Source organism: Pan paniscus, chromosome 15 (genome assembly GCF_029289425.2).
Source record: "Pan paniscus chromosome 15, NHGRI_mPanPan1-v2.0_pri, whole genome shotgun sequence".
NCBI lineage: Eukaryota > Metazoa > Chordata > Mammalia > Primates > Hominidae > Pan > Pan paniscus.
In genome coordinates, this window is record NC_073264.2 from 38,176,814 (window position 1) to 38,203,800 (window position 26,987).

The following is a 26,987-nucleotide window of genomic DNA, read 5'->3' on the forward strand; positions in this document are numbered from 1 at the left end:
AAATATCCCGTTTGTTTTTAATTCAATATAATCCCACATCAATTTATTTTATTTGCATATTATATAGTTATATTAAATTATAGTAACACCCAAATTGGAATCTAAGCTATAGCTTAGGCAAACTATCTCATAGGGAAACTTGTGATGGGCATTGGCTAAATAAGTAGATTAATGAAATTGCTGGAAATTTGAAAGCAGTTGGGGTAAAACCCTGAACGGGAACTAGGGGGAGGAATGAAGGAAACAGTCACCATGCTGATGCTCATTTCAGAAATAATTCACTTTCCCATGACAAAGATAAGAAGGCCATTTAAGAATTATTTACCTCTCAGCTTAAAAAAGAGAAAAAATGATGTCTGGAGAACCCCACTGACAGGCATGAAGAATGCATTGTCGCTCTTCCATCTCATCCTCAGGCTGGGGTAGGCACAGGAGAAGGCTTTGCAGTTAAGCAGGGAAGAGAAGCAAGAAGTATCCAAACAGAACACACCTTTCCTTATTAGCTAAGGGAGAATCTTCTAAGACCCATTTAATTAGTCGAGGAAAAATAGCTACTATACTCTATACAAACACTAAATCTTTATTTTTAAAATTTAGACAAAACAGAGATTAAAGAGAGATTACACACTTTACAAAGGTTCTGCAATGTGAGTCATAAAAATAGCTTGTTCCTCTAGGGGGTGATTTTAAAAAGAATTCCATTTACAAAAAAATAAGTAAATAAATTTAGAAACAGCCTTTCCAGATTATAAAGTGAGTTACAGTTGATTTAACATAATAGAACTTTGTTATTTTATGTGGGGAGAACTGACTGCATTTTTTTAAAAGAGGATTTTCTCCTTATTAATAAGATTAAAAAATAATTTTAGTCTATGGCAGCAAGATTCTTCTGCACATAATCTTGGGGACCAATTTTTTCCTCAATGCCTCAGGCAATGAATCCTTCAGCTCCTCCTTTTTCCTGGGTCACAGCAGCAGCAGAAGTGGGCGTGCGTGGAGCACTACCTATGGATAAGGCAGCTATTGCAACCAACCCGGCCTAGGGCCTGGGTCTGTATTCAGCGGGAGGACCTCCAGCATGTGAGAAAGATGCAGGGGCAAGACTTTCTACTGTGGACTCTTCTGAGCTTTCCAGAGTTTGGCTACAACCCTTGCTAGCCCAAAGAGAGGCGGAACATTATCAAAGCAAAAATCTCAGAAGTAATACCAATGAAATCTCTTCATAGGGTCATGGCCTATCATCCTCAAACCCTCTGCCTTTCTCCAGAGGGTCCCATACATCTAGAATGTAGACATGCAGCTTTCTGTAATAGTGCAAAAAGTAAGATTATTTTCTCTTCGTTTTAGGGTCATTCCTAGGTTATATTAGTCACTATACAAATGTGAGACCTTTCAAAGTTTGCTATGAACTCATAGGCAATGATGAATTTAATTTGTATTAATGCACTTAGGTTGGAGCAAGTGGCATTTTAAAGCACATATTAATTCATTTAAAACCACATAATTCACTGCAGCTCTATAATGTGCCAAGTGGAGCCTGGCCAACTGGCACCTCTATTCCTTCCAAATATGTTACCCATCTTGTGCCCTGTTTTTATTTGATTATGTTATTAAACAAAATCTTTACTAATGACTGCATGGAAAAGAATGACTTAATCAATACAGTATTGTGGTCCACCCACTACGCAGTACTTTCTTGCTTGGGCTTAGAAATTACAAAAAGACATTTCAGTTAAATGAAACAAATGCCAGAGAAACCCTATTATGGTCATGCAACTTCAAAAGCAAAGTTGAAGTTGCACTCACAATATATTTGGGGATCCTGTAACCATTCCACACCATTATATGTTGCCATGGATTGATTTAGCTACATGACAAAATCCCAATTAAAATACAGTTTATAAAACTGTGGTTCTACTCCTTGTTTGTTTTACTTCAGAAACATTCTATCCATGGTTAGAAAGAAGCCATGACAGTGGTCTAGTCCTGAATTTCTATCCATGGTGAGAAATCAGGCATAACCATGTTCTAACCCTGAATGTGATCTTAATGTTTTATACCACGGGCAAATCATTAACATATGGAAATAACCTTCCCAGCTGCTCTGTTATTTATTTATTTTTGAATCCTATAGGTTCTACTCCCTCTTGTCTATACCCCATCCTCACCTTTTCCTTGTATTCTCTCCCCATTTTAAAAAGATTCCTTTCTTTTCTTTCTTTTTTTTTTTTTTTTTTAAAGATCTATTGGGGAAAAGAGACTTCATTCCGTGTTTCCACCCTGCTGTTCCGTTGGCCCAACATCCCCTTTCCAACCTCTAAATTAACCGTTCACTTTCAAGTTCAAGGCTGTTTCCCCTCCTCCCTGCTAGAGGAGGCAGTGGATACTTCACAGACCCTGGCTTCACACTCTCTGCTGGGCTCCCCACAAAGCAGCCTCTCACCATACCCCATCCTCAGGTTTCTCTTTTTAATAAAGTTTGTGGTGGGCTTATGCCTTTAAATCATTTTCACCCATCAGAGCCATTTACCTTCCCTCTGTAACAACCAATATACTCGCTCCTTTCCCATCCTCTGGTGCTGATTTCTGCCCTAGTACCCCACTCAGTAGGACAGAATGTGTTGTTTCTGGCTGTGGATAATATATTTCCATATCACTCTCAAAAACCACGGAATGAGCTCCGCAAGGCAACCGTTTTGTCCTCCCACTTCCACTCATGGCGAACAAAGCAGCAGTTTACATAAATAAAACCAATGAGAATCATAGGTTAATGAAAGGTTCAACACTTAAGAAAAAAAAAAAAAGGAATTATTTACATGACTTTTTACAAAACTGCCTACAGGGTATTCAGCAGTAGTTCCCAAAGGCTGACCCAGTGACCAGTCCGGGTTCGCTGCGTAAGAATCACCAGGGAGGTTGTTAAACATAAATATTGGTGGGACCCACCTCTAGAGTTTCTGATTCAGAAGTCTGGGGTTTGGGAGCCACCAATAGAGAGTGTAAATCAATCTCCACAGATTGAGTAAAAGCCCCATAAGTGCATATATAACAACACGTGGATGCCAAATTTTCAACTCATGTGAGTCTTCAGAATTCACCCAGTGATTAATATGTTTTGAGAGAAGTATGAAAAGATTTCTTAGTGCAAGTTAAGTCCTGATGGGGGGTGAGAAGGATGACAGCCAAAGTATGCATTGGCCTATCCACTCACCACTAGTCTTTAACTATATGTCTATGAGCAGATGTGAAAATGCCCCCCACCCCACTTTCTCCCATTCCCCAGCACCACCAGAAAACATGCCCTCCAGTTCTTTGAGGTATTTGACACGGGGTTTCTTTAAAAATGTTTTTGTTTTAGAGATGGGGTGTTGCGATGTTGCCTAGGCTGCTCTCAAACTCCTGGCCTCAAGCAATCCTCCCTCAGCCCTCTGACTAGCTGGAACTACAGGCCCACTGCTGTACCTTTGGGGCACTTTTAAAAAGATCAGGCCTTGTAGGATTGGCAGTTTGTGTAGTGTGCACCTGATTTATGCTCTGTTCAAAACTGAAAACAAAAATGATAAAAAATGACTCAGGGCGAAACAGAACAAACACCTCAGTAATTCTTTCTTCCTGAAGCACAATGGGCCATTTCCTTCCCTGGGATTAAAAATATGAAAGGGATATAAGCTACAACTCTCAGATTGTGACTTCCATAAATCCTTGGGGTTTTCGAATGCCACTTTCTCCACACAGGTACAAACCTTGAAATGCCCGTGTAGCAAAATTCCCCCCACCTAGGACCTTGCTTATTTGCAACCATCAACTCATTCCAAGCAAGAGTATTCTTCTTAGGAAAGAACCACTGGACTCTGTCCTTCTCTGTAAAGACCTTCCTTTTCACATTGCATTCTAGGCTTGTGCTGTCTAATCCAGGGACCTCTAGCCCCATGTGGCTATGGAGCATTTGAAATGTGGCTTATGAGTCAATATTGAGTTGTGCTCTAAGTGTAAAATAGGCACCAGATTTCAAAGACTTTGTATGAAAAACAAAAGAATGGAAAATATTCATAGTTTTTATGTTGATTAACATGTTGCTATGGTAATGTTTTGAACCTATGAGGCTAAATAGGATTTATTATTAGAATTAATTTTACCTGTTTCATTTTTACTTCCTTAAATGTGGTCCTTAGAAACCTTAAGATTACATATATGTGGTGCATTTTGTTTCAATGAGCCAGCGCTGCTCTAGATGGAGTCTGGGGTTTCATTTCCCATCTCAAAGCTTGTTCCACACACTCCCTCAGCACCCTCGATCCCTCTCTCCACTTAGTCCACCCACCTCTGCTCGAGGTACAGCTAATGGGAACCTTCTTATATTACCTACTTCTTTCCCAATCCAGTCACTGAAACTCCACCAGAGGCTTGTAATCTTTCGCCCACCATCCTGTCAAGTAATGTCTCCCTTTTTATCTTAACAGATTCTAAATTCCCACCTTTTTCATGAAATCTTCCCTTTTTCAATGAAGACGACACAATGAAGACTACCTATTATTCACTTTATAGACATTTCAGTTTGGCTATAGAACTATTGAGGTAATTATTTTGATTATTACCAAATACTCATTTCTTCAACAACATTCACTGGGCACCTCCTGAAGGCCAGGCACGGTGCTAGCTCTGGAGGATACCGAATAATGTCAGCACACAGCCCCAAAACGATGTGTGGCACGAGGCCAGCAGGAACACAGACACTAAACCAAGGCTCTTCTGCCCAGAAGGATGCTCTACTTGCAAACACCTTGCTGAGGAAGGATTTGCATGTAGTGAATGTAGTGCTTACATAACACGTAAGTCTTGTAGCTTAGAAACTTGAAACTGCTTGACTGCATAGTAAACACTTCCCCCTCCCATACTTGTATCCTCACTCAGGTTTCTTCACTACCCTGTAGACTCCATTTGTCTTTGTATTCCCCCCATTTTTGCTAACCCAGGATTAAACACCATGCTTTTGTGTGTGTGTGTGTGTGTACGCTCATTTATTTTTCATAATAATGTGGATACCATTATTGCTCCTATTTAAATATGAGGAAACTAAGGCACAGAGGAGATAACTTAATGAGGTCACATAGGTAATGAGTGGAGGAGTCAGGATTTGAACCCAGGCAGCCTAACTCTAGAGCCAAAGCTATTTACACACACACAAACACCAAGGACCATGCAAACTTGAAGTTGCCAAGGCTATCTAGTGCCAAACGAGACAAGCTCCCCCAAAATGAAGCCTATATAAGAAAAGGACAGCGGAGAAAAGGAGGGAGAGAGGGAGAAAGAGAGTATATCAGAGAAATATAATTAAAGATTATTTTATTTGAACCGCTGGAGAGTATGAAGCCAGAAACTACCCTTTGGCCTTCCCATTTATACAAGTGAATGAGATCTTTTGTCATTTGTAGCCATAGGTTCTTAATGAGGGGTCCACTCACAATTGTACACACAGCTCTGTTTGTGTATAAACAGAACTATAAAACAATATATACACATGTATCTGGGGAGGTTCTCAAAGGAGACCTTGATTCTACATAACTGCCATATGTACAGCTTCTTAGTCAAATATCCTCTGCTAAAATTAGCTGGGGACCCTTAGAACACATCACTTGTCATGCGGCTGGCCTCTGCTAACATTAGGTCTATCCCTGGTGCCATATTTGCATGGAGCAGAATAAACTTTTTTCCTATATTAAGTGCCACAGTGCCTGGAATCTCGCCATAAAATATGTATCAATGATAATTTCTAACCATCTTTTAAAATACAAAGTGAGTTTGAAGCAAGCCTCTTGGCAATTCAACATGCTGAACTGAAAATGCATGTTTCTCTTAGTGCTTTCTCCAAACCCTTCAAAAACGACAGTATGTCAGTCCCCATTCTGCTTATCTTCAAATCAATTTCTCACTCCTGCCTTGTCCTACTCTGCTCTGTAATGTGAAGGGGCTGACCTCTGCAAGGCTGGTTTCCCAGACTTCCCTGGGTTCAGCAAATAGGAGCACTGGTGAGTGGGATTCTGAAGGTAGGGAGAGAAGGGAGAAAGCAGAGGACTTCTCCCATCCCTCTCTACCTCAGGCAGGCAGTGGCTGCGTCCTGAGGCTCCATCTCCCACTGGAGAGACCTACCATGATTCTAGCTTCCAGCAGGGTTACCAGGTCCTGGGCTCTGGCAACACCACCTCCTCCCTTTGTCCCTTCAGCCTGGGGTGGTGGTGCTATTACTAATCTCTAGGTTGCCTCACAGTCCTTTGCTGGCTCCTTAGCAATTCTACAATCTGGACAGAATTGAGGCAGGGACACCATTCAACTCAATACAAAGCAATATAAGTATAATATTTAGAAATATCAAAGTGAATTACAACAGAATCAGCTAAAAGTCAAAGGTCCTTACCTCTGGAATTCCTTGCATTGACTTTGCATAGTTTCAAATACTCAGAGTGGGTGTATTCTCCTGATTGGGCCATGACTAACACAGGCAACAAAAGAATAATAATTATCAATAAGCATAAACCCACAGGGACAAAGAGGGTGGAGCAGGAAGTAACAGTGAATGTGCAATGTCAACTCATTTTTGCAAGATGGAAACGGATGGAGGAATGGTTACTGCCCTAGCAGGGCAGAGAAGGCTGCACTGTAAGTACCTAAAGAAGGGATTGCCAGGAAAGACCCTGGGATATCCCTGGGATGCCTCAGGCCTCGGAGGTACCAGATGACTTGAAAAGTGGGAATATGTAACTAGAAGCAAGAGCACTGCTTGAAAGTCCATATATGTTTTCTCTCCCACCTCACACTAAAGACCTGAGGCTTACTCTTTGGAGACTATAAGAACAGCTTCAGACTGGGAGCCACTAGGTACAGTGGAGGGTAGGAGAGTGGCCCCATACCAGAAACAAGAGGATGACGATAATATTTTCATCCTTAACAGTGGGACCCTCCCACACACACAATCTTGATTGAAAGATTCTTCATTGGAGAAATAGTATCCCCAGAAAAGACATTTAAATCTTGATATTGGAAGAGAGATTAGAGAGGACCTAACAAAAAAGCCAAGTAATTTCCAAAATTCCACGTTCAGCAAGCCCCACCACATTATCTGCTAAGAGTTTGACAATGTGGAAATAGTAGGGAAAAGGAACCTGAAGAAACATTTAGGAAGACATTGCAATTAACAATAGCCTTATAGAGAACTAAATAATGAAAATATGAGGCAATAATTAACTCCAGAAAAATAATCCTTGAGCACTACTTGGTTCAGCAGTGAACAATGTTTGTGTTCTCAAAATAATGCAAACAATTGATTATGGATCAATAATGCGATAGATGTAAGAAGGGGAAATGGGGACAGTGTGTAATTCTAGACGTCATAAAAAACATTTACAGTTGACAAATTAAGAAAGAGTGATGTATTAGTTTCCTAGGGCTGCATCACAAATTACCACAAACCCTGTGGCTTAAAACAACAAAAATTTATTCTTTCACAGTTCAGAAGTCCAGAAGTCCAAAATCAAGGTGTCATCAGTGTTGGCTCCTCTTAAAGGCTCTGAAGGAGAATCTGGTCCATACCTCTCTCTGAGCTTCTGGGGATTGTCAGCAGTCCTTGGTATTCACAGTCTTGTAGCTGCAGAATTCTAATCTCTGCCATCAGAGAAGATGGCATCCGGCCATCTTTACAGCATGTCTCTTTCTGTGAGTCTCTTTCCTTGTTCTTAGAATACCAGTCATAGTGGACTTAGGGCACACTCTATTCCACATGACCACCTCTTAAGTTGAATAATTACATCTGCAAAGACCCTGCTTCCAAATAAAGTCACCTTCTGAGGTTCTGGGAAGGATGTGAATTGGGGCAGGGACACTGTTCAACCCAATACAACCAGTATATGTATAATATTCAGAAATGTTGAAGTGAATTACAACAGAATCAGCTAAAAGTTAAAAGGTCCTTGCCTCTGGAATGGGAACTGGTGGGTGGAGAGGACATGGTAGGGGAATGATGTTCATGCTTATAAGGCTTGGAAAAGACATACCTATGGCACACTGACACCATGTCCCTTCCTTCAGGCCAGTAGGAGTATCATATTTCTTCTCCTTCTGGTTGTTTAGGTGTGGTCAAGTGGCTAGTTCCTAATGATAGGTTGGGTGAAAAGGACACGTGTGGTCAGAGCTCTAACCACCAGGGTGAGACCGTTCAGCTCTATTCTTCCTGCCACAGGGATGGGGAAAGCACGTGTTCAAACAGAGCTTCTTTCAGTCTGAGCAGAGTGTCCCCTGGCTATGGTCTGAATGTTTGTGCCCCTGCCCCCCCCAAATCCATATGGTGAAATCCAACCCCCCAAGGTGATGGCATCAGGAGTGGGGCCTTTAGGAGGTCATGAGGGTAGAGCCCTCAGGAATGGGATTAGTGCCCTTATATGAGAGACCCTGGAGTGATGCCTTGCTCTTTCACCATGTGAGGACACAGCAAGAAGGCACCCTTTATGAACCAGGAAACAGGCCGTTACCAGACATCAAACCTGCCAGCACCTTGAGCTTAGACATCTCAGCCTCCAGTATGGTGAGAAATAAATTTCTGTTGTCTATAAGTTACCCAGTTTATGATATTTTGTTATAGAAGCCTGGACAGATGAACATACCCAGTTGTATCAGACATGAAATCCTTGTTTTTGTAATCTGCTGAGATTTAAAGTTTGTTGATGTTACAGCCACATAACCTAGCCTGTCTTAATTGACACAAGGCTTGGAGTATTATTTGAATTTGATACAACATACATGTACTATTTTGATAAATATTAAAATAAATAACATAAACCATAAACTGTAAGAGATAATATATGAAACCACTTAGCATTGGTGATTTTAGCAGGTCACTTTTTAAATGACACAGTATTCCGAGAGTACTGGATTCTAAGTTGTGGCAGGCATTGTCAAAGTGGGGCATGGGATACATGAATCCAAACCTTACTTCACAATTTTTTTTAATTGGATTTTATTTTATTTTTTTACACTTTATTGTTTTATTCTGAATTTTAAAAAATTTAGTATAGAAAACTTAGAAAGCACAGAAAATCATAAAAATTACAGGAAAAATTACCACATTCAGAAATAACTATATTTCTAGGTATTATCAGCTAGGTAAAATTTCAGTCGGCAGGGATGAGAGTGCAGGCAATTTTGGGAAAACAAAGGCAGAGAATTAAGAAAGATAGGATTGTATTCACGTAAGCTATTTAAATTAACTGGGTCAAAAAGAAGTGGAAAGTAAATCTGAAAGATTAGATTGGAGGATTATCATCATAAATGGCCTTAAATGTGAGGGTGACTATTATTACTTAAGGAGAAGTATACTGAATTAATCCAAATATGGATATGGCTCATTTTCCACAATATCTCATGTGCTGGAGTATGGCAAAATAAATGTGTCTACTTTTTGGAGTCAGTCTTGTTTTGGGGTTCTATTTCTGCCTAATCTTTTTCTTGCTGAATGAATAACAACAGGTTCTAAAAATTTACTTTCAAATTCCTCTTTAAAGTGGATTTTTAAAACTCTATAAATGATCAATACTATTCCCTGGGTATGAATTTGTTTCTATTTAGAAACACAGTCATCTCCTGTATAATGTGATGGTGAAGAGGTTCCCACATGTGAGTCTGCTCCTGCCTACTTGATGTCACCTCTCTGTTAGTGCCTAGGTGATAAATCCTATCAATCTTGCATATTCTACTTCTGTTGCAGTGTCAGTTGCCCATACTTGTGGCTTTCAGTTTACTCTATGATTGTGAATCTTTATTCAACATACTTATCATTATGCAGGTCAAATACCACCCAGTATCCAATTCCCCTCTCCTTCGGAGCACCTGGAAGGACTGTATCTTCCTCCCTGCTGAAGTTAGGCAAAGTCATGTGACTAACTCTAATGAATGAATGCCATTTTAATGAAAATATTTATGTAACAAAAAAGATATAAAGCCCCAGTAACTTGTTATATCCATTTCAAGAAGTTTTCAATTCAATTCCAGTACAACAAAATGATACAGCTTTGGAAGTTCATTGTGATGAGATCTCAATTAGCTAATCAGACTGTGAGCTCTCTGAGGGCAGAGCTATCCTGAAACCCACATGCACTAGATGCTCAATACACGTCTGTTGAATGGATGAATTAAACATTGAGTGAATGAGTGACCATAATTCTAATATCGTGTCTTGATTAAATCATTCTTATTTCTCCTCTATGTTCATTGGAACAGTTTACTAAGTTAGGAAATTACCCTCAAATGAAAAAGATTATTTTCTCAGTGACATTAGCAACAATAATCTGGCTTCTCAAAGAAGGTTAACATGGAATCTAAGAAGGAAATCCCAGGGAGTTGTGCTTTCTGTTTCGGAACCTTGTAATAAAGATGGCCCAGGGGTGCGCATACCTTGCATTTGAATATAATTTGTGGTTTTCTTTTTCTTTTTTCTTTTATTTATTTATTTATTTTTTCTTGAGATGGGGTCTTGCTCTGTCGCCCAAGCTGAAGTGCAGTGGTGCGATCTCGGCTCACTGCAACCTCTACCTCCCGGGTTCAAGTGATTCTTCTGCCTCAGCCTCCTGAGTAGCTTGGATTACAGGGGTGTGCCACCATGCCCGGCTAATTTTTGTATTTTTAGTAGAGACGGGGTTTCACCATGTTGGCCAGGCTGGTCTCAAACTCCTGAACTCAGATGATCCACCTCCCTCTGCCTCCCAAAGTGCTAGGATTACAGGCGTGAGCCACTGCGCAGGGCCCCTGGTTTTCTTCTTTCTCTTTGAGTTTAGTGATTTGAGGCCGTTACAAACTGAATGTTTGTGACCCTCCAGAATGTGTATGTTGAAGCCCTAACCCACAATGCAACGGTATTTGGAAATGAGGTCTTTGGGGGGTGATTAGGTTTAAATGAGGTCATGAGGGTCTTGCCCCCATGATGGGATTAATGGCTTTATAAGAAGAGGAAGAGACAACAGAGCTTCCTCTCTCTGTCATGTAAGTATACAGCAAGAAGGAGGCCCTCTACAGTTAGGAAGAGGGCCCTCACCAAGAACTGAATCAGCCAAGACCTTAATCTTGGAATTCCTAGCCACCAAAACTGTAAATATGAATGTCTGTTGTTTAAGCCACCCAGTCTATAATATTTTGTTACAGCAGCTCCATCTAAGACAGAGGCCAAACTCCCATCTTCCCTACCTCTATTAGAAATGTAATATTATTTTTGCATGCCACAGTCACCTTCTCTTGCTTTCAGCAACCAGCCTAAGATTCTGCTGGCTTTTTAGGTAGAGTAAGTAACACATCCATCCAATGACCAGCCTGAATTATCAAATATTTCCTAATTGAGGCAGTAATGGTTTCTTTAACCACCATTATTGCACAGCATTGTTGGCTGTTAGGCTCCAACCTAGGCATGGTGCTTTTGGGTTTCATATAGTGCAAATAAATGGAAATTTTCACTAGACTCCAAGAGCTTCCAATTTGAAAAAATAGAAAGTTCAGTAATTCAGCCATAGGTTTAACTTTTTAAAAATGCTCTAGATCATATTATACCCCACAAAGTTTTGTTATTTTTCTTTTTTTCCCTCTTGGTAATAGATTTAATACATTGCCCTGGCTTGCATTGACCATATTATGCCCCTGCAGTTTCCTGAAAATATGGCATTTTGCATTGGCAAACAGTAATAGGAATAAATTCCTTAAGCACTATGTAAAAAGCTTACTTGAAATTTTGAAGTCTCATACCAAAATGCTGACTATTAAATAGAGATTTGTTAGGCAATGCCAAATGAAAATGTGCTGTCATAATCCACTGGATAAAGTTTAGTTTTTACATCATTTTGATAAATTTACCTCATTTACCAATATAGCTACAAATCATATCTTACGGTTGTCATATAAAGGCAGGAAAATATTACATACTTCAGATGACCTTCACCCAGAAATGCTTTTCACTGTTCACATTTTCTCTGTCAAATAGTACTTTCTTTAGAAGCAAATATAACTGCCATTACAGAGAGAAGCTACCGGCCTGGGACAAGTCCTAGCATTTAGTGCTCTGACAGATCTTAATTTGGATATTAGCCAAAGTCAATAAAACTTGTTCATGCAGAACCTTACCTGGTTTTCACCACATCTAGGGGGTGCATCAGGCAAATTTCTACAAGACCTGAAAGACGATAAAGAAAAGTCCAATAAACACTTATGTAAACACTGGTTCTTATTTCCTTGATCCTGTCGATTTCTCGAGTGTGAGGGTTCAGATAAAGAACTTGGGACTTCGGATATGACAGCTAATAGTAATAGGCTAGTGGCAAAAGACAGAAGCATAATATGATTTTATTTCAATGGAAGTAAGATATGTGAGCGAGTACTTTCTTACAAGTGCTCTGGCAGGGAGGTAGGGCTGGAGGGGAAAGAAAATTTAAAAAATAATCAGACGTGCTAATTCAAATCAACTGGGTGGGAGTTATGGCTTCCCATTCCAACCCAATAATAAGGATATGTGGAAGGAAGGGAGGAAAGAAAAGAAGGAAGAGCAGGAGGCTCTTTGAATCTCTCCCAGCTTTGGTATGTTAGTAAACATAGCAAATCAGAAACCTCAGTTTCAGTATCCATGAAACAAAGATAATGATGCCTCTTCTCTCCCAAGGTAGTTATGAAAATACAATACATATCAATACATTAATAGCTTAATAGAGAATATTTCTTGTGAGATCACTGTGTGCTGGGCATTGTTCTAAGCAGTACTTAGATTACCTCATTTAACCATCACAAGAACTTTATGTGATAGAATGTAGTATCCCCATTGTACAAATGAGAAAATTGAAGCATATAAGTTAAATAACTTGTCTAAGACGTTACATCTAGGAAGTAGTTTTAATTCCCATAAAGCCCTGATCTTAACCATTGCGCAGTGAAAGAACTATAACTTCTTGCAAATAAATTGTAACACTCTCTCTCCTATCATCCAACTGAGCAGAGAAGACTACTCAATTATAATACAAACTACTGGCATGTAACAATAGGAGTAGTACAGTAGTATTAGGTACTAGTAGTTGTAAAAATAATTATAGTAGTCATCATTATGGTATTATAGAGGTAATAACAGTAATAGTTACCTATATATGGATGGTCATTTAACATACACGGTCACTGATATGCACAACGAATGGACAAGGTAAGTATCATTATCATCTTTCCTTTAAGATAAGAAAACTGAGGTTGATAATGTTCAACTGATTCGCCCAAAGGCCATACAACAGTATTTGTGAGTAGTTTCTTATAGGCAGAGCATTTACCTCCATTTATAAACTAACTCAACTTGAATTTAGCCATGATGTAGTTTATCTTCCCCATCCCATATTTATCCACACAAATGTCTTTTCCTTCCCATACTGACCAGGTCCAGAAAGCTCAAAGGGCCTGTACCTACCTGAAGGCCCACTTTGCTTCTGCAGAAGCCTTAGGAAGTTTTCCCTGCATATGCCTGCTCTAGGTTGCAAAGTCCTATGTATTGACCAAAACTGTCTTATTTTGGCTACAACTAATAAGATCCAATATGGATGATGTTTGTGCCAAAGGCTTCCCAAGTCAAGGACCCAATTGGAGTCTCATTGCCTAGAGACAGGAGGAGACAGGCTCAGGTGAGCAGAGGCCACAGGATCGCTGGACATGACAGCAAAGCCTCTAGGTACTGTTTTAGCTTTATTATTAAGCCCTGTTACTCAAGGTAGCATGAGCAGAAATCTTCCTTGCTAACGGTAAGGTCTCCATATACTTCTCCTTGCTTGAGAATTCACATTTACCCCCAAAGTAAGAATCAGGTGACCAGAATTTTTGTTCTGGTGCCTTCATGGACTCATCATTTACCCATGATGATACCAGTTCCTTATCTGTAAAGCAAAAGATTAAATGGCCTAGAATAACTTTGAGGTTTAATATTCTATGTTTGTTGCTGTTTTTGAATCTGACTCACATATATATATATGAAATATGTATATATATGAAATATATATATATATGAAATGAGATCATGAGGGTCTTGCCCCCATGATGGGATTAGATAGATAGATAGATAGATAGATAGATAGATACACACACACACACACATACATATACATATATTATTTATAATTCTAATTTAAGCTTTATTATATTAGTTATAAGATAAAACCCTAATCCTATTTAAAAAATTTACTCTGGGAACTCAGACTTTAAAAATAGCATCCTTACCACACACTGTAGCAGAAATTCATTAAGTGCACGTCCACGCACATAAGGAAATAAGATACTCAGAATCAGTTTACCAAAGCAAGTACACAAAGCTTCTCCCACTGACTTGACATTAGAGTAGAAGCAAAAAACACACACCAAATACCGCTAGTTGGTACATTTCTCAAAAAGTTTACCAAAAGAACCCACAATACCAACAACTTATTAAAGCTTACAGCAAGACTTGGAGAATCAGACCACATTTATATAAATCTGTTTACCTATTTGCAAAATTGTTTCAGTTTTCTATGTGCTAATGCACATTTCTGGTAGTAAACAGATAATAGATCAGATGATTATACTTTTGTGATTACTTAAAATTATTTTCAATCCCCTATGATGGTCCCCTAGTATGCACCAAAACACTCATTTATTCACTTGACAAACTTGCACTGGTTGCCCTCTATGTGTCTGGTATTGAGGATAGAGTCTAGTGAGGGGAACAAACAGACATATAAGAACAAATAGTAACGCATGGGAGGAGGTGCGATGCTCAGAGTTTATGGGAGCACATCAGAGAGAGGCCCCTGACCTAGCATGGGAGCAGGGGAGGGGTAGGAAAGGGATTCAAGGCAGACAGAGGACAGCATGAGCATGAGGCACGGAGGAAAGATATTGCACAGAAAAAAGAAGAAAAGAGGCAAGAAGCACTTGAACATTGCAGCAGCCTAGGGTTGAAAGCAGGGTATGGCAAGAGATGAGGCTGGAAGTGTGCAGGTGAGGCTCAAGTTCATGTTTAGTCACTTCCACTTTATCCCACAGGCCACGAGGAGCCAGTGAAGGATTTTCTTTTTTTAATAGCTCTTGGTTGTTTTTTCTTATTACCAATGTACTCCATGTTTATTGAAGACATTTCGAGGAGTTGTAAGCAGAGGAGTGGTATTGACCTCTGCTAATGTGCTCTCCCAATAATCTAATCATCTTCTCCCTTTAATCCCCGCAGTGCTCCCAATCACAGTTATTCACTTGCAAGTACAACAGCACTGATGTCCCAGCCCTCTCTCCATTGGTAAACAGTTTACCAGTAAAAACACCTTCTCTCATCATAGCATAGATGTCTTGGTGTCCCATGCACCTTAGATTTGAGAGTCAATGGCCATCTATGAAACTACCTGCAAAACTGTGACATGGCCAAAAGGAAAATGGGACCTAAATGGTCAAATATAACATATTTGGTCCAGGATCTCTATGTGATTATTTATTCACTGTTATTTTTAGTCAAAACAAGTAATTTGTAGAATTTAAGTTAGTGATAAAATGCATTACAGGCAGAGAGAACAGAAATGTTGGAAATTATATGGAAGCTGTGACTTTAATCAGAGTTCAGAGTTAAATCTGGATTCACTCAGAGTGGGAATGGATGCTTGCTGTCCTCCACAGACAGCTAAAGACTGTGAGACCCTGATTATTATTTATGAAGATAACCATATAAATAGAATCAGATTAATCATGTTACATAGGCCTAGAAGTGACCTCAAGAAACTGAGTGGTACCATGTGCTTATTGACAATTCTATGACCTACTATGAAGGCACAAACTAAATAATGAGCTAGTGAGCACAAATTTTAATAATTTCTCTATTCTCATAAAATTAAAAATCTAACATAGAAAAGAAGATGACTCTGAAATATCAGCTTCCATTTAATAATCCATCCTAATTGCGATTTTAAGACACTCTGATCTCAAGACAAATAAGACCTAGAAGTATTGTTTTTACCAGCCTGGCATTTATTACACTCACCAGCCACAGAGGAATTAAATGATTCAATCTCCCCTACTCATTCATGATATAAAAATTGTACTGCCAACCACCAACCATAGTAACACTTTCTCTGGGGAAAAAAGTTACAACTTCATAGTATTTGAGAAGGAATATGAAAAAAATACATAAGAACTTAAATATAAATTTAGATCAGTGCTTTTCTTAGACTCTCTAGCTGATTTTAGATTTAAATTTGGTGTTTGATCTTAAAACCAGAAAAAAGTCATTTTAGAGATAAAATGTCTTCAAGTCATGCTTAATTTTAAATGGGCTGGACTATTTGTAACTTCCATTCATTTTGGGAATAAAAAGCAGAATCAAAACATAACCACATGACAGTATGAAAATAATTAGAAAAACATAAAACATATATTTTCTCAAATAACATACTACATTTCAGAAAGCTAAAAATGTTCCATATGTTATTTTTATTTCAGGCAACTGCTGATTTATCACAATAACAAGTAAACAAGAATTACTATTAGATTTGTTTAAACTAGACAAAATACTGATTTTATAAGGCTGAACATTATAAAAATTAGAAAAGCCCCAAAGCAGGCTGATACTGTAAATTTAATATATTGTAAATGTTTTCATTGTTTCTGCAGATTCATGTCATGTTAGTGAGCATGACTATATCTCTAAGATTTGAATGAAACTGGTAATTTGACCCTACCACAGGCACAAAAATGCATGGGTTATCCCCTGAACTTTTACCTTGGGATAGCCCCTGAATGCCCTGGCCCTTGAACTGCCTCAAGTACATGCCTTCGCCTGAGCCAATATTGGGAAAAAATTAACACCACCATGTCATAAACCCTTCTCCCAGACTTCATCTTTTCTGAGAAGATCCCCTGGTCAGCCTGTTCAACCACAAAACTTGACTGATCATTAACACCACCCCCACCTTCCTCTGAAATAACCTGCACCACACTCTTTTCCAAAAAAAAAAAGTACAAACATTGTCACACAATGATTAATCATGATTGGTGAGAGACCAGTTTCTTCTCAGTGTTCAATTCCTAGAACTTTTTCTTTACTCAGGAATGTTTTTCTTCCATAAGGACACATGTACATATACTTCTGAGAATCCTACTAAGCTTCTGATCTCAATTTAGGCAACCATTTTCCCAGAAATCCTGGGGCAAAGATGGTTAATTGTCCTCTTAGTAGGCATCCCCTCTTCTTCCTGGCCACCCAGAAAAAATATTGCATTTCCCAGCTTCTTTTGCTGCTCAGCATCACAATGTGACTAAGTTCTGGCCAAAGGGATGTAAGGGAAAGTGGTTTGAGCAACATCTGGGAAGTTTTTTAAAGAGAAGGAGCCTGGTCTTCTCTTTCTCCCATCTTACTAGTGGAATATGGACACAGGCTGCCATGTTAGACAACAAGGTAACTTTGGGCATAGAGGCCACACACAGCACAGCAACAAGACAGACATAGTGGAGTTCTGGGTTATCTACCTCCAGACACTCATGTTGGAGAAAAATTTCTATTTTCCTTAAACTACTGCGATTTGGGTTTTCTTCCACATATGCTAATCTAACTCTGATACAGGAGCTCCCTGAACTTGTATTATTGTGTGACACTACCACTGTTTCTTTTCTTATCTAGAAGCTCCACGAGGACAGAGACTCCATCTGCCCTCTTCATGTTTGTATCCTCACCACTTTGCACAATGGCTGCTACTCAGTATGCTCAATAAGTATTTGATGAATAAGTAAATTAATGCTCATTAGGGTTTCTGCCGATGCCATTATGTCAGCTAATTCTCAAGATAAATTCAACTGGCAGCTATTTATTCTGCATTTAATTCATTAGTTTGAACCTTATATAAATAAGCAGATAAGGACAGAGAAACATTCATAAAATGATAGTAAATAAAGCACAGTAAGTACCTGAATACAGAAGTATGATATTGTTAATCACATATCCTGCTGTGTAAATGTTGGAAAACAACTAATCAATCAGCATCTAATAGACTGACAGATGATTGTCGAGAGCTGTGTGCATGCAGAGTAACGTGCTAGGTGCTGGAGAACACAGCCTGATGCGCAACAAGGATGCTTGAAAGCCTGAAGGATTTCAAAGCTCAGCACAGAAGGGACACATTGAGAAAGGCTTTACATGTAAAGGGAAGACATTGAGCAGAAAATAGCAATACGCATAAAAATATGGTTCAGGCCTAGTAATTTAGTGTTGCTGTTGACAGTGTGAAATGTTACCTATGTTCTGCATCAATTCTAGTCTTACATGACTGCTTACGTTTATCCCAAATTGTCTACCTTCTTTGAGGAACTATGTTATTGTTCTGACAAAAACTAACGACAGAAAACACAGATAATCATTTAAAATTTTAAAATCAAAATGTTACATCATCTGTGGCCTGTGTATTCTTTATATTTGAGATGACTTGCCCTAAGTCACAAGGCTGATTTCTGGCAAGTAAAGACCATTTAAAATGTAAATGTGTGTGTGTGTGTGTGTGTGTGTGTACACATGAGGAAGTAGTTCTTAAAACTGTCACCAACTTTGCCCATGACCACTGATAGATATCTCATAACTCAACAATATCCTTTTTTCCTATGAGCTAGGAGTGGAAAAACCACATCAAAAGTATCACTTCCCAGAAAACATGAGGTTGTTCTTTTTCATTTCAGAGATTTAGAATGTTTACAACGTAAAGCAGAAGATCTTATCTCCACCCCCGCCCTTTTTTTCTACCCATTCCTTTACAACCTAGGTCACAGAAAAGAGACAATAGTGAGTGCATAACTACACAGACGGACTGATTGATTGTGGAACATACCTCATCCCTGCCAACTCCTAATGGAACACATAGGTACAAAAATGTAGAATGCTGATGTCATTCCTGTGCTTTCCTTCCCACACTACCTCTGCCTTTACCTAGGAACAGTGTTGCAATGGGCTTTAGTAAGCTTTTCAGCAATAGGAGGAAGGGATGTAGAAGACAAGCCGGGTGACCCAAAGTAGTAGCCATAAACATAATTAAAGGACAATGTTATATCAATTGCCATTTAAACATGTATTATCTAGTAAGTTGGGACCGACTCATATTCAGAGAAGGACTGTGTGGTAGATAGAGCTCCCTCTCCCCTCTCCCCTCTCCCCTCCCCCCTCCCCCCTCTCCCCTCCCCCCTCCCCCCTCTCCCCTCTCCCCTCTCCCCTCTCCCCTCTCCCCTCTTTCCACGGTCTCCCTCTGATGCCGAGCCGAAGCTGGACGGCACTGCTGCCATCTCAGCTCACTGCAACCTCCCTGCCCGATTCTCCTGCCTCAGCCTGCCGAGTGCCTGCGATTGCAGGCGTGCGCCGCCACGCCTGACTGGTTTTCGTATTTTTTTGGTGGAGACGGGGTTTCGATGTGTTGGCTGGGCTGGTCTCCAGCTCCTAACCGCGAGTGATCCGCCAGCCTCGGCCTCCCGAGGTGCCGGGATTGCAGACGGAGTCTCGTTAACTCAGTGCTCAATGGCGCCCAGGCTGGAGTGCAGTGGCGTGATCTCGGCTCGCTACAACCACCTCCCAGCCGCCTGCCTTGGCCTCCCTAAGTGCCGAGATTGCAGCCTCTGCCTGGCAGCCACCCCGTCTGGGAAGTGAGGAGCGTCTCCGCCTGACTGCCCATCGTCTGGGATGTGAGGAGCCCCTCTGCCTGGCTGCCCAGTCTGGAAAGTGAGGAGCGTCTCTGCCCGGCCGCCATCCCATCTAGGAAGTGAGAAGCGCCTCTTCCCGGCCGCCATCACATCTGGGAAGTGAGGAGCGTCTCTGCCTGGCCGCCCATCGTCTGAGATGTGGGGAGCACCTCTGCCCTGCCGCCCCGTCCGGGATGTGAGGAGTGTCTCTGCCTGGCCGCCCTGTCTGAGAAGTGAGGAGACCCTCTGCCTGGCAACCGCCCCGTCTGAGAAGTGAGGAGCCCCTCCGCCCGGCAGCCACCCCGTCTGAGAAGTGAGGAGCGTCCTCCCTCCTCGTCTGGGAGGGAGGTGGGGGGGTCAGCCCCCCGCCCGGCCAGCCGCCCCGTCCGGGAGGTGAGGGGCACCTCTGCCCGGCCGCCCCTACCGGGAAGTGAGGAGCCCCTCTGCCCGGCCAGCCGCCTCGTCCGGGAGGGAGGTGGGGGGGTCAGCCCCCCGCCTGGCCAGCCGCCCCGTCCGGGAGGCGAGGGGTGCCTCTGCCCGGCCACCCCTACTGGGAAGTGAGGAGCCCCTCTGCCCGGCCAGCCGCCCCGTCCGGGAGGGAGGTGGGGGGGTCAGCCCCCCTCCCGGCCAGCCGCCCCATCCGGGAGGGAGGTGGGGGGATCAGCCCCCCGCCTGGCCAGCCGCCTCGTCTGGGAGGGAGGTGGGGGGATCAGCCCCCTGCCCGGCCAGCCGCCCTGTCCAGGAGGTGGGGGGGGCGCCTCTGCCCGGCCGCCCCTACTGGGAAGTGAGGAGCCCCTCTGCCCGGCCAGCCGCTCTGTCTGGGAGGGAGGTGGGGGGGTCAGCCCCCGGCCCGGCCAGCCGCCCCGTCCGGGAGGGAGGTGGGGGGGTTAGCCCCCCGCCTGGCCAGCCGCCCCATCCGGGAGGTGAGGGGCACCTCTGCCTGGCCACCCCTTCTGGGAAGTGAGGAGCCCCTCTGCCCGGCCAGCCGCCCCGTCCGGGAGGGAGGTGGGGGGTCAGCCCCCCGCCCGGCCAGCCGCCCCGTCCGGGAGGGAGGTGGGGGGGTCAGCCCCCCGCCCGGCCAGCCGCCCCGTCCGGGAGGGAGGTGGGGGGGTCAGCCCCCCGCCCGGCCAGCCGCCCCGTCCGGGAGGGAGGTGGGGGGTCAGCCCCCCGCCCGGCCAGCCGCCCCGCCCGGGAGGGAGGTGGGGGGGTCAGCCCCCCGCCCGGCCAGCCGCCCTGTCCGGGAGGTGAGGGGCGCCTCTGCCCGGCCGCCCCTACCGGGAAGTGAGGAGCCCCTCTGCCCGGCCAGCCGCCCCCTCCGGGAGGGAGGTGGGGGAGTCAGCCCCCCGCCGGGCCAGCCGCCCCGTCGGGGAAGTGAGGGGCGCCTCTGCCCGGCCGCCCCTACTGGGAAGTGAGGAGCCCCTCTGCCCGGCCAGCCGCCCTGTCCGGGAGGGAGGTGGGGGGTCAGCCCCCCGCCCGGCCAGCCGCCCCGTCCGGGAGGGAGGTGGGGGGGGTCAGCCCCCCGCCGGCCAGCCGCCCCGTCCGGGAGGTGAGGGGTGCTTCTGCCCGGCCGCCCCTACTGGGAAGTGAGGAGCTCCTCTGCCCGGCCACCACCCCATCTGGGAGGTGTACTCAACAGCTCATTGAGAACGGGCCATGAAGACAATGGCGGTTTTGTGGAATAGAAAGGGGGGAAAGGTGGGGAAAAGATTGAGAAATCGGATGGTTGCTGTGTCTGTGTAGAAAGAGGTAGACATGGGAGACTTTTCATTTTGTTCTGTACTAAGAAAAATTCTTCTGCCTTGGGATCCTGTTGATCTGTGACCTTACCCCCAACCCTGTACTCTCTGAAACATGTGCTGTATCCACTCAGGGTTGAATGGATTAAGGGCGGTGCAAGATGTGCTTTGTTAAACAGATGCTTGAAGGCAGCATGTTCGTTAAGAGTCATCACCACTCCTTAATCTCAAGTACCCAGGGACACAAACACTGCGGAAGGCCGCAGGGTCCTCTGCCTAGGAAAACCAGAGAACTTTGTTCACTTGTTTATCTGCTGACCTTCCCTCCACTATTGTCCTGTGACCCTGCCAAATCCCCCTCTGCGAGAAACACCCAAGAATGATCAATAAAAAAGAAAAAAAAAAAAAAAAAAAAAAAAAAAAAAAAAAAAAAAAAAAAAAAAAGGACAATGTTGAATGATCCTTTAGCACAGTTTATTTTACTATACACAATGTTATTATACACTGTTCTGTTCTGATACATTATTTGAGAACAGAGTATTCTAAATTTACTCTGCTTTATTATTACTAAGTCAGTTGACTGCTCCTTTCTCTACAGTTCCATTGCATGCACTAATTATTTTACATTGTATCACATATATCAAGAATAGCATTTATCTGGCTGGGCATGGTGGCTCACACCTGTAATCCCAGCACTTTGGGAGGCCAAGGCAGGTGGAGCACTTGAGGCCAGGAATTTGAGACCAGTTTGGCCAACATGGTAAAAACCCCATCTCTACAAAAAATACAAAAATTAGTCAGGCGTGGTGATGTGCACCTGTAGTCCCAGCTACTTGGGAGGCTGAGGCAGGAGAATTGCTTGAACCTGGGAGGCAGTGGTTGCAGTTAGTTGAGACCATGTCACTGCACTCTAGCCTGGGCGACAGAGGGAGATCCTGTCTCAAAAAATAAAAAATAACATTTATCATACAATACTCTGTCTCTCCACACTGCTCCCCGATTCCCCAGCCATTGCAGCCATTGCAGTATTCAACACCAGACACTGTAGTCTATGTGAATGGTATCTCTAGGTTGTGAACAATCTGTGTAGCCAAAACAAATGATGAAATCTTTGAGAAGAGGGAGCATTTATCTTTACTCACTGAATAAATTACATCAAATACTTGAAACCCACTGAAGAAGTTCTCTACCTACACTCACTCTCTTGGTGATCTCATCCAAATCCATGGTTTCAATTATGCCAAAAAACAATTCACCAATTTACATTTCCAGTCCAGACTTCCCTTTCAAAGTCAGATTTAAATATCTGATTGCCTGTTTGACATCTCTGCCTGGATATCTAGTAGCCTAGATATTCAGTCTAAAACTGGATTCCTGACCCTGCACACCTCCATCCCCTTCGGAAACAACATGCTCAACCTTAGAATCATTCTGGATGCTTCCATCTCTCTCACAACTCTCTTCGAATCTATCTGGAAATCTCTTTGACTCTACTTCAAAATATATCCAGATTTCTACCATCCCTCATGACCTCTACTTCTCCTACTCAGGTCCAAGTCATGATTATCGTTTCTCAGCAGATCAACGGTAGCAGGCCCTTAACAGGTATCCCTCCATCTACCTTTGACCTCTCCCATCTGTTCTCACCCCACAGCCTGAGTGATCCTTTTAAATTAGAAGTCATTTCATGTCATTCTTCTGGTCAACAATGGCTCCCCATTATATTCAGACGAAAGCTACCTGTAACCCCAGCTTCATTACTCCTCTCACCTGCTGTCTTATACTCTCCCCTCCACTGGCTCTACTCCAGCCACACTGGCTCTCTGCTGTTTCCCAACCTTGCCAGGCCTTCAGTAATAGGCCTTTGGTCTAGCTGTTCCCTCTGCCTAGAATGCTCTTCCCCCACATTCCACTTGGTCAACATCCTTCACATGGACCAAGAGTAATCCCGACCACTCTAACATAGACCTGCCCCTCCTTAGCCCAGCACTGATAAATGTCTTCATGCTGCTCTGCTTTTTCATTTCTCTCTAGTGTGTACCAACTTCTACCATACTATATCATTTATCTATTCATTGTGTTTATTGTTTCCTATCTGTCTCTTCTGATGGAAATAAACTTCATGAGAGCAGAGACCTTCATATTATCCATCGATATGCACTAAGTACCCAGAACATGCCTGGCACCTAGTAGTGCTCAATAAATGTTTGTTGAAAAAGAAACTGAATTATATAAGAGAATAAAACTGCTACAATCATGGGATTCCATTTCAGTGATATGTAGAGGATAAGGTTTTAAAAATTTAGTGTACCGAAAAGGAACTTCCAATCCAAAGAATCCACGATGATAATTTTTTAAACTGATCTTATTTTTTAAAAAAATTATTTTATTTTTTAATGACAAATAATAATTTTATATGTTTATGGGGTACAATGTGATGTTTGATACATGTATAAATATACACGTATACATTGTGGAATGATTGAGTCAAGCTAATGAACATATCCATCACTTCACATACTTACAAACTTTTTGTAGTGAGAACATTTAAAATCTAATCTTTACGCAACTTTGAAATATGGAATGCATTATTATTAATTATAGTCACCATTCTGTGCAATAGGTCATGGAAACGTATTTCTACTGCCTTGCTGAAACTTTGTACCCTTTAATCAACATCTCCCCTTTCCCCATCCACTCTTCTCTCCCAGCCTCTGGCAACCTCCATTCTAGTCTCTATTCCATGGGTTCAACTTTTTAAGATACTGCATGTAAGTGCGATCATGCAGTATTTGTCTATTCATGTCTTGCTTATTTCACTTAGCATGACGTCCTCTGGGTTCATCCATGGTATCACAAATGACAGGATTTCCTTCTTTTTCAGGGCTGAAGAGTATTCTGTTGTATACATTTTCTTATCACTCATTCACTGATGGACATTTAGGTTGGTTTCATATCTTGACTACTGTGAATAATGCTATGATTAACATGGGAGTGCAGTTATCCCTTCAATATACCTATTTCATTTCCTTTGGATATACACCCAGAAGTGGGATTGCTGGATCATATACGGTAATTCTATTTTTAGTTTTTTGAGGGACCTCAATACTGTGTTCCATAATGGCTATACTAATATGCATTCCCACCTATAATGTATGAGGGTTCCCTTTTCTCCACAACCTTGCCAACACTTTTTATCTTTCATCTTTTTAGTAACAGTGATTCTCACAGGTGTGAGGTGATATCTCATTGCAGTTTTAATTTGCATTTCTCTGATGATTACTGATGATGAGCATTTTTCTATATGTCTGTTGGCTGCCTGTATGTCTTTTTTTGAGAAATATCTCTTCAAGTCCCTTGCTCATTTTTAATGGGGTATCTGTGTTCTTCCTATTATTTGAGTTCCTTATATATTTTGAATATTAGTCCCTTGTCAGATGTGGTTTGCAAGTATTTTCTCCAAACCCATGGGTTGTCTATTCACTCTCTTAATAATGTCCTTTGCTGTGCAGGAGGAGCCTTTTAGTTTGGTGCAATTCCATTTGTCTATTTTTGCTTTTGCTGCCTGCGCTTTTGGGGATATATCCAAGAAATCTCTGCCCAGACAGATGTCATGTCTATGTTTTCTTCTAGTAATGTTACAGTTTCAGGTCTTACGTTTAAGTCTTCAATCCACTTTGAGTTGATTTTTGTACATGATGTGAGATAAGGATCAAATTTCACTGTTCTGCACGTGGATATCCAGTTTTCCCAACACTATTTATTGAAGAGACTGTGCTTTTTCCATTGTATGTTCCTGGCACCTTTGTGGAAAATCAATTGACCATAAATGCATGGGTTTATTTGCAGGTTCTCTATTCTGTTCCATTGATCAATGTGTCTGTTTTTATGCCAGTACCATGCTGTTTTGATTACTATAACTTTGTAATAGGTTTGGAAGTCAGGTAGTGTGATGCCTTCAGCGTCATGTTTGCTTGAGGTTTGCTTTGGATATTCAGGGTCTTCTGTGGTTCCACACAAAGTTTAGAATTATTTTTTCTATTTCTGTGGAAATTAAACTGGAATTTTGATAGAGAGTACATTGAATCTGTATATCATTTTGAGTAGTATGGACATTTTAACAATATTAATTCTTCCGACCTATGAACACAGGATATCTTTCCATTTACTTGTATTGTCTTCATGATACTGTTTTAAAGAGGAAGTAAGTCTACTGATAAGTTTTGAGTCTGTATGTATCCTGTAAGCAAAACAGAGGAATTATGTGTCCAAAATAATTTTGGTAAGTAGTATTTTATGGAGCACAAAATATCTTAACATCTCAGTAAACTGCAAAGCAGTGCAGACCAACAATTGGAGCATTCAGGATTCCCTGAGATGCCAGTTACAAGTGAAACCTGTTTTCTTTTTATCAGGCCCAAATCTTTGCATTGTACTACTGCCACTTCCTTGATGTTTTCGAATTAAATCCAAGACCCCTCTTATGTTCTCTGAAGTTCACACTGTTTTAACCATTTACTTAACTGATTTTGTGTAATATTCTTAAGTCTTTAAAACATAAAAAAATACTTTTATATTTTAAAGGGAACCATAGAGGAATGAATGGTTTCAAACTGTGCAGATTTCAAATTCAAAAACAGAACAACTACAGACAGAACTGATATATTTTCATCTGCTCTACTAGTCAAGCAAATCATTACAACATCCTATTTGATAGCCTGCCCAGAAAATGTAGTAGCCCTACTCAATTATAAGCAATGTGAGACTCATAAAGGGAAATCAAATATATTATACTCTCCCCTAATAATAGTTAAGGTGCACTGCCTTTGTGGCACAGTAAATTAATATTATACACACTGAATTGGCCAAATAGGCAACGTGATTTGGCAGGTTTGAAAGATGTTGTTAAAAGTTATGCGTTTGAGCAAGCCACAGACTCCCTTGAAAAACTTGAAGCAAATACTTTCACATAAGTTTACCATGTGCGTATATTTTTTAAACGTAACTAACACTAAGCAATGGCTGTTAGCATGTGTCTATAGGGAATGCAGTTTTCCTCACTGTATACTCCCTATTCTCATAGAGTTTACTTTTAACTCACTGAAGAATTTAGGGAAATATATTTCAGAGGTATAAACCATATGCACACATTATGGTCTAGAAATCATGGTAAATGGAGCATGTCTAAAGGAGGAAGAAAAGTTGAGACAGAGTTTTAAAATAAGTGAGTTTTTTTTAACTCACACTTTGAATGCAAAGATAGGCTGAAAATTATTAAACTAATGAAAATCTCACCTGTAAATAAAGTTTTTATGTAAGTCAATTTCAGCTCAATATAACGTCTTTAAAAAATATTGTTTGGTATTTTAACTCAGTAGAAGTTATTCTTGTCTTCCTCTTTGTTATTTAACTCTATTTTAGACCCCAAGCAAGCTCCACATACACTTGGGTAAGTGAACCAATTTTCAGATGTGTTGGTCTTTTATGGAAGCTTACTGCTATATGTGGGCTTTTACCACAATCAGCAATGCAACGAGAAAC

At 41.6% G+C, this 26,987-nt stretch overlaps 1 protein-coding gene across 1 annotated transcript in view; it reads right to left on the bottom strand.

Annotated features, from left to right (window-relative positions):
- The window catches only part of SLC25A21 (solute carrier family 25 member 21), a 497,244-nt gene that overhangs the window by 183,756 nt on the left and 286,501 nt on the right, over positions 1–26,987 (bottom strand). Inside the window, exon 2 of the mRNA XM_003831781.6 lies at positions 12,148–12,196. Coding sequence (XP_003831829.1) covers positions 12,148–12,196 — 49 coding nt within the window. The remainder of the gene's footprint in view (positions 1–12,147; positions 12,197–26,987) is intronic.